This window comes from Protopterus annectens, chromosome 1.part1, assembly GCF_019279795.1.
Source record: "Protopterus annectens isolate FY-2018-M chromosome 1.part1, PAN1.0, whole genome shotgun sequence".
Classification (NCBI taxonomy): domain Eukaryota; kingdom Metazoa; phylum Chordata; order Ceratodontiformes; family Protopteridae; genus Protopterus; species Protopterus annectens.
Window position 1 is genome coordinate 1,480,278,657 of NC_056726.1, and position 8,533 is coordinate 1,480,287,189.

The window sequence follows — 8,533 nt, forward strand, 5'->3', positions numbered from 1 at the left end:
CTCAAATCCACTAGTGCTTCACAGGTGGCCTCCTGAGTCAGACTGCTGTAAAACCACAGGACCTGCTGATGACCACCAGCATTGAAGGAAGCTATGACCAGCACTAACGCCTAAAGCCCTTATGGCTACAGTATCTTGGTGCTACCCCCATCACAGAGGTCTTTTTATAGTCCAATGCAGATTCCATATCCCATTCCAACAGACACACAGAAATGAGAGTTTAACATCCTACACAAGGATGGGCTACAGACTTTGCCCAAGTCACCATCCTTGACCAATTTCTCCAAATAGTGATCTGCTGATAACTCAGCATCTCGTCAGACCTGAAGCCATAGTTTTTGATCAATTACTAACTGAGTAACTAAATACAGGCACGTCCAACAATGGGTTAAAAATGTGCAGCTTCTTAGGACTTCATGTTAAGTACAAAAATCAATGCAATATTTGGTTTCAGATCACACAAGCCATTCCTCCCATTCATACCTTTTCACAAGCGAGACCTCCTAAATGACTAGATGATATTGCACTGAGCACTGCAACAATTGTCTCACCCCTAACAAAGCCACATACTGCAGATAACCTGTACATGCATACACACAGCTATCTTCTGTAACCTGCAGTTTTACACAGTCAACACTAGCAGATACTACAGTATAAATGTAAAGAACCCACGCAGTACACACAAACGGCATGTGCATCTGAGACAAATAATGCATTCCCACATCTGGAGCACTTTAAAACACACAAGTTTGTCAATCATCATGTAGTATCTGATCCAGGAACATATGTCCTTAGTGGAAAGGCAATCAAAAATAGAAAAGTTAAAGGTTGTAAAGTAACGATAGCAATTGAGAATACAAAGTATGAAAAAGGAAAAAACAGGCGGAGCAGGAAGAAGGAAAAAGTTACAATTACACCACTCCAATGACAATAGTCAAGAAGGAGGCAAGGGACTACCAGCAAAAGCAAGTAAGAATTTACAACCAAGTCTTAAACGCAAGTGATCTACAAGAAAAAGGAAGAGTAAGATTAACCACAAAACATTTTCCCATTAACTAATTTAAAATCTAAGTGAACATTTTCTGAATTTTTCCTGATCTAATACAGCCTGAGAGAGACTTGTAGACTACGTCCAATAGCTAGAAACGGCAAACAAGATCAGAGGTAATTTGGTAGGTGCACTGTGGTAAGGGAGACGCTAGAGAGATTTAGTGGCTGTGAGTTTTAGCATCAACCGAGCTGGATCTGACAGAACGGATCTGAACCCACTTGTCGAGGACAGAATGAAGACTGACATCAGAGAAAATGTTACGAAAAAAGAATTACAATAAGGTGCATCACTTGAAAATGTGGGCTCAGTACAACCAAAGTGAAGTGTGTTCAGATTCGCTGCAACAAAGTTTTGGATTAAGAGTCTACATACGTCACCTTTATGCCCTACACCTGGATGGGGAGCATACATCTGCCGTACAATGTTCCTAGGCAATAAAGGCTTTGGTGTACTTGCCAGACGTTTGGCTATCCTTAGAAGGAGATGCCAGAGATTAAGAACACTGCAACAATGATATGGAAGGAAATCTGTACTATCAGTTATGACATAGTACTATATATATATATATATATATATATATATATATATATATATATATATATATATGGTTTACTATCAAATGTTCGAATGCACTCCTGAACCCGACGACAGCGGCGCAGCGTTCTGTGAACAGTACGTGCGGCACTCCACAGCGAGCGCTTACGCATGAACAAAACACCGAAAACCATTTGATGGCGATATGAGCGAAACCGCTGAAACTCCGACGATCGACATTACCGGCCGCGCAACACCTCCACACCCATGCTACCATGGGTCGGATGGGGCGAGTTTGTTGCACATCTGCGGTGTAGTGGCGTCGCAGTTCAGCGTTCGGCAATGCGTCGCACAAACGGATCGACAATTTGATAGTAAACCTATATATATATATATATATATATATATATATATATATATATATAATATGAGACCAGAATTAAACAAAAATGTGACAAACCATGGGAGGGGGGTCTTCCACTATAATTAAACCCCAAAGCAAGCACTGGCTTAATAGTGGCACTGTTAAGGAAAGGAGTTTTAGTAAAACACAGACTTGCAAAAATTCAAAACCACCTTTTCAGTCTAGCATTACAGTTCCTGCATACTCCTATGCATCTACAATAAAAAAAAAAACAAATGCAAAGTCAAATTTCTGCTGTCACTCCTTTTTTTGTCATGTGTGTCACTCATTTGCTTAGCCTACAAAATGAAGGCCCCATCACTTACACACACACAGGCCTTCAGAGTAACTTGGAAAGACAGCAAAATGATATAGAGAAAGAGTCGTTCTGCACATTAAGGGATGGTCTACAGATTAAAGACACAAAAGCAAATGTATGTAGAAGGGAGAAAATATCCAAGAAGACTGCTAAACACAAACTCAAGTCTATATTTTATAAACTATTTACACAAAACGCATGCATATCTTAGAAAAAGCAGCACTTTGGTACCCTTGAGACCAGATCTCATTTTAAAACAAATTTCCTCCACTTGCTAGATAAATTGTGCTGCAGTTTTGTCCACTACAATGAACAAACCTGTTGTTCACGTTTCTGCTTACGAAGCTGGATCCCTTCCTCTTCTCTCCTCCGGCGCATCTCGTCAGGATTCAGTGCTTTATTCTTATAACTTTTCATTCGGTAGTTATCCTTTCCTGGACTCGCCATTGTTTCTATAAATAAACAAAAGCAAAACAACAAGTTTCACACTATGGTCCACAAATTAAACCATACAGCCTTAACAAAAGTTATGAAGACTTATACCAGAACTAAGACGAGATATGCAAAAAGTACAGTACAACAAAACCTTACGGTAATAAAAGTTATTTACTCACCATAACGTTCCATGTTCGTTGTCCATCCCGCCTATATTCTTGCTGGCTGAATCCAGAACAGAGCATTGGTTCCAACTCAGCCTAATACAAAGGCTAGAGAGCTTCCACTGACACGAGGATAACCCCTATCCCATGAAGCTTAGGGCATAATACCCAGCTCTTGTTTGCAAGCGAAAGCAATACTATTGTCTATATACAATTATAACTCCAGCCTGTCTAGTTGATGGAGGATGTCAAAGATTCCAAAAACAAAAAAATAAACTTATTTATATAATATTATCCGCCCGATCCTCCAGGAGCGAAGGATGGGGAAGGAGGGCGGGGCGCAAGAATATAGGCGAGATGGACAGACACGAACATTACGGTGAGTACATAACTACTTAATGTTATGTTGTCCTCTCTCACCATAATTCTTACTGGTTGGGATAGTGTCCCTAGCACCTTCATCCCTAGGTGGCGCAGGTAAAAAGACTCCAGTACAGTGGATCCAAAGGAAGACCTGTTCCAGGAGGCCACATCTACTTTGTAATGAGTAATAAAGGTATGAGGTCTCGCTCATGTGGCAGCTGCACAAAGAGTCCATAGGAAATTTAGCTTGAAAAGGCCGATGAAGATGCAACCACCCTTGTGGAATGGCCTCTCACATTGCCTGGTAACTTTGTTATTGTAAGAAAAATAATCTGCAAGCCATTTTGACAGCATTACCTTAGAAACCAGTAATACTTTCCTTTTATCTGAAAAGGAAACAAAAATCTGATCTGACTTTCTGAAATCTCTGGTCCTATGCAAGTAGAAGTGTAGCTGTCTGTGTACATCTAGTTGATGTAATCTATATTCTGCCTTGTTGCTAAAGTTAGGGAAGACTGGTAATGCAATAGACGGACAAATAATTCTCTGAACACTTTTGGTAAGAAAGAGGGATTAGTTCTTAAAGATACTTTGCCTTTATGGAAAACTGCATAAGAATGACTGATAGAGGGGGCTTGGAGCTCCGACACCCATTTGGCAGATGTAATGGGTACCAAGAAGAAAGTTTTCCATGACAAAAATTATACATCACAAGATGATGCTGGTTCAAAGAGTGACAAAACTAAGGCAGACAGAACAAAATTTGGGTCCCAAGCAAGTGGAGGTTCTCTGATGGGGGTCTCAGTAGGAAGGTACTTTTCAAAAAGGCTTTGCATAGCTTGTGGGACATCATGATAAAACTGGGTTTTTGTAACCACTTACCCCAAAAACTACACTCATCTTAATGACATATTTCTTTTAATACATACTGTAATAGTTATGCTATACTCCTGATTATTGACACGGTACAACATTGTATTGCTACTTAATGCCTTGTAATAATCCTGTAACACTGCTGTTTAATGCTAATTTAAAATGAAAATTGTGCAATAAGTTGTAACTTTTCTCCCCGGGCCTCTGCTGAAAAAGGGCTCTTCTGCTCAGTTGGACAATCCCGGTTAACAAATGTAATAAACATAACGGACATTCCCATTTCCCCAATATGGAAATTAGATATGGCTGCTCGTTGAACCCTAATGGTAGCTGCTGCTGCTGCTGCTGCTGTGCCCTCGTCAAAAAGTTTAGAGAGAAACTCTAGAACTGCTGTGATAAGAGCTCTAAAGGGATCTAAACTGTGATTAACGGCCCGGTATGAAAATCTTTTCCATTTACTGGAATATAGTTTTCTGGTAGTAAGTTTGTGGGAAGAGATCAAGATAAGTTTAACTGCAGCGGAAAAAAATAAAACACCTGGCTATATGTGGAATTGCAGCAGCCATGCTGTCAACTTGAGGGTTTGGATGGAACATTCCCAGTGAGTGTGTCAAAAGGTCTGTAACTGGGACCAGAGTCCATGGTTCCTCCAGAATATGGGCCCATAGAAAGGGGAACTAAATATGTTGATGCCAGTAAGGTGCAATGAATATCATAGTGCTATTCTAAGTGCTGGCTTTCTGAAGTACTTTGGATGTTAAGGGAAAGGGTGGAAAGGCATACAGAAGTCCAAAGGGCCAATATTGTACGACTGCGTCCCTTGGTAATTTCCTTGGGGGGGGGGGTGAGAACAAAGTAGCTGCTGCATTTGGCATTCATGGAAGTGGTGAAAAGGTCGCAGCAAGGCTGGCCCCATTTCTGGGAGATTGCTTTTGCAACTTCTTACTTCAGGGACCACTCATGAGGCAACAGAATCGCTCTGTTGAGTTTGTCCACTATCACGTTGGATTTGCCCGGGATGTGCGTTGCTAACAGAAAGCATTGAGAAGTGTCAGCCCGTTGCCACACCCACTGTGCTTCTCGACACAGGGAATACGATTTGGTTCCTCCTTGTTTATGTACCACACTACTGACATGTCTGTCTGAACTGCAATAGTTTCTATCGGAAGAGTGTCCTAGAATGCCTGCAACGCATATAGAATCACATTCATCTCTAGGACATTGATATGAGAGTGGTTCTCGCCATAAGCCTTCAACAGTAATTCCCAGATAATGCTCCCCCATCTGATCTGAGAAGCGTCTGTGGTCAGTACAGCAGTCTGTTGCAGAAATACAAACAGGCGGCCCAAGGACAACTGGTTCATTTGAAGTCACCAGAGAAGATCTTTCTTGCATGAATCCATAATGATTATCTGATGTGACAGAGATAAATCTTGTATGGACCATTGGGGAAAGGGTAACCCACTGGAGGACCCTCATGTGTAGGCGTGCTAGAGGAACTAGAAGAAAGGGTACCCAAACCCTGTAACATACCTCGCCTAAACCTTTCTTGACATCAAGGTCCTGATTTGACAGTGAAGGGAATGAACTCTCTCGGGAGTAAGTTTTGCCACCATTTCTGTTGAATCCAATTCTGTGCCTAAGAAAGTAATATGCTGTGAAGGTGACATGGCAGACTTTTTGAAATTTATTGTAATGCCTAGCTTGGAACAAAAAGTAATGTTTTGTCACTCATTTGCAAAAGTAGATGCCTGGTGGTGGCAGTCAAAAGCCAGTCGAGGTATGGAAACGCACTGAATCCCAGATATCTCAAGTGAGCCTTAACCGCTGCCATGCACGGTGAACACACTGGGGGCTGCAGTGAGACCAAATGGCAGGGCTCAAAATTGGTAAGGACTGGCTCCCAGCCAAAAGTGCAAGCAGCACAAGTGTCTCCTGGATCGCCTGCCCATCTTTATTACATGGTAGTACGCATCCTGGAGATCTATCAAGCATATCCAACTGCCCTTCCAGAGAAAAAGGAGTACAGATTGCAGTGTCACCTTTAGGAACTCTTGAATTTTTTTTTTTTTTTTTTTTTTTTTTTTTTACAGATCTGTTAATCTGCCGAGTTCCAAAATGAGCCACCAGTCCAGTCTTTTTTGGAACTAAAAAGAACCTGGAGTAAGTTCCAGATCCAATTTGGTCTGTGGGGACCTCTTGGATGACTCTTTTTTAGCAACTTGTGTATCTCTGATGTTGCATCATCCCTCTGAACGGGAGGGATGTCTGGAATGGACTGATTTACAGGAAGGTGGGTAGAAAAGGGAGTGTAATAACCTCTGGATAGGATAGTCTGTACCCATCTGTCTTAAGTGATTTCCAGCCAGGCATTTGGGTACAGTGACGAGCATCCCCTGCCTGCCTCCAGAGAAGAATAGGCGAACCTTTTTTCAGGAACGCTGGAAGGGCCTCCAAGAGAACCTCTTGTCACTCTGATTCTGCTGACCCCATCTGCTGCGAGGTCGGAGTCTTCCATTGTTACTACCCCCTCTGCCGCTCAGAAAAGTTTTATCACATGAATCAGAAAAAACTTTTTGGGACTTGTGGAACCACTTTTTTCCACCTTTCTCACCTTTGAGATAAGGTCTAGAAGGGGGGTGAAAAGATGGACTCCCACGGCTACAAGTTTTTCCCTTCCTGTTCACACCTGGTCAAAGTTTTTCACCTTTGGTCTGAAAAGGGATGAACCATCAAAAGGGCATTGGTGAAAGAAGACTTGCAGGGTTCGACAAAAATTCCCGAAATCCACCCAGGAATGTCTCAAGGAAATTCCTGTAGCTGCTGCCCTGCTCCATCAGCTGCATATGAAATCGATGGCATGAAGGAGTTAACAATGGAACTGAGGGTGTAGAGCTGAGAGGAGACCATCTGTGATCCCCGAAGCAACAATACCCTGAAGAGCATCTCCTAGCTCTTTTAGGAGATCCTTTTGAAGCCTTATAAAATGGGTCAAGTAATTCACCGACCGCAGGGTAAAGGCCGCCGTGAAAAGGCATGCTTTTCCATATCTGTCCATAGTCCTCGTATATTTGGAGGATGGATAGAGGAGGTCTCTGACAACTCCCTCCTGATGGTGGCCACCACCACCATTGCATTTACAGGGAAGCCTTTAGTCAAGAACTCTTTCTCAACAGGAGCAGTAATAAATTTATTGGGCCTCCATGGAACAGGCTCCAATCCATCAGGGAAGTCCAGAACTTAAGAGATCACATTCATTAAATGATCGTAAGGGGGAAGACACCCAGGGGGTGGAAGGGCGAGACCCAACTGTCTCCAGGTATACAGATCAATCCTCTGAAGAGTTGGTGGGTTACCAGCCACCCCTCTGTTTCAGGATCTCAAGGATGTCAGCAATAGACATATCCTCAGAGGGGGGACCGTGGGGACCCTTCTGAATCATTCAGATAGGTATCTGACATGACAGACTCAGGGGAGTCTATGTGCTTCCTCTTGCACAATCTCTTCCAAGGGACTTCCTCAGTGGGGTACTCTGAATTTTCAGAGGAGACTATGCCACCCGCAGGGGCTTGCTGGGGCTCTGGGTCTCTACACTTGAGGGGTTGATGAGACCAACACAGGCACCTGGGAGGAAAAGAACATAGGCCAGAGAGAGAGAGTGGAGCTGTCTGGGGTGACAGAACACACTCCATCAGCTCAAAAGCCCCCTCACTTCGCCCCAAAGAGGTCCTCCGCTCTGAAGAGACAGGTACAGGCTCTGAGGCACAGCGGGTGGCACCAAAGCCAATGCAGGAGCTCAGCTCAACCTCACCGAAGCGTAGAGTTGGATCGGAGAACTGCCCGTGCAGACTCCCTTCCCCGGACCAGACAGGTGAGCGTCTGCTCCCAGACAGCTCAAAATCCGATGGACCCGAAGTCAGGGCAGATGTCGGAAATGACGATCCTAAAGGAGATCCAGGTTTGGATGGTTCCACTACCATCAGACCCATGATCTCTGGTTCAGAGACCGTAAGTGGGGTCGGAGGAGGAATTTATGGTGCCATGGACGTTTCAAATTAAATTTAAGGCTGGACACTATAAAATTTTTGCCAGCACCACTGTTCAAAGCAGTCTCTTTACCACCCACTCCATGTCATCATCAGATAAACTCCTGGAGGAATGGGAGGATAAGTAAGGAGATCTAGCCCTCTCCAAAATGGGTGATCTCAATATTGGAGTAACTAGCTCCAAGATTGTAAACAATCTCCTAAATTGGTAACTCTGTTGGCTCCGTGGTAACAGATGGAGCGGACGGGGTAGACTTAGAATCTGTCAGAACAAAGAACCCTTGGATCTGAACTATTTCTTTAGGTGGCTTTGAAGCTGGAGACATAATTGTAGACCTTTTGCAC

At 43.3% G+C, this 8,533-nt stretch overlaps 1 protein-coding gene across 1 annotated transcript in view; it reads right to left on the minus strand.

The window, feature by feature from the left end:
- The window catches only part of KPNA6 (karyopherin subunit alpha 6), a 1,524,259-nt gene that overhangs the window by 1,370,060 nt on the left and 145,666 nt on the right, over positions 1 to 8,533 (minus strand). Inside the window, exon 2 of the mRNA XM_044082620.1 lies at positions 2,626 to 2,759. Within this exon, the coding sequence (XP_043938555.1) occupies positions 2,626 to 2,759 (134 nt within the window). The remainder of the gene's footprint in view (positions 1 to 2,625; positions 2,760 to 8,533) is intronic.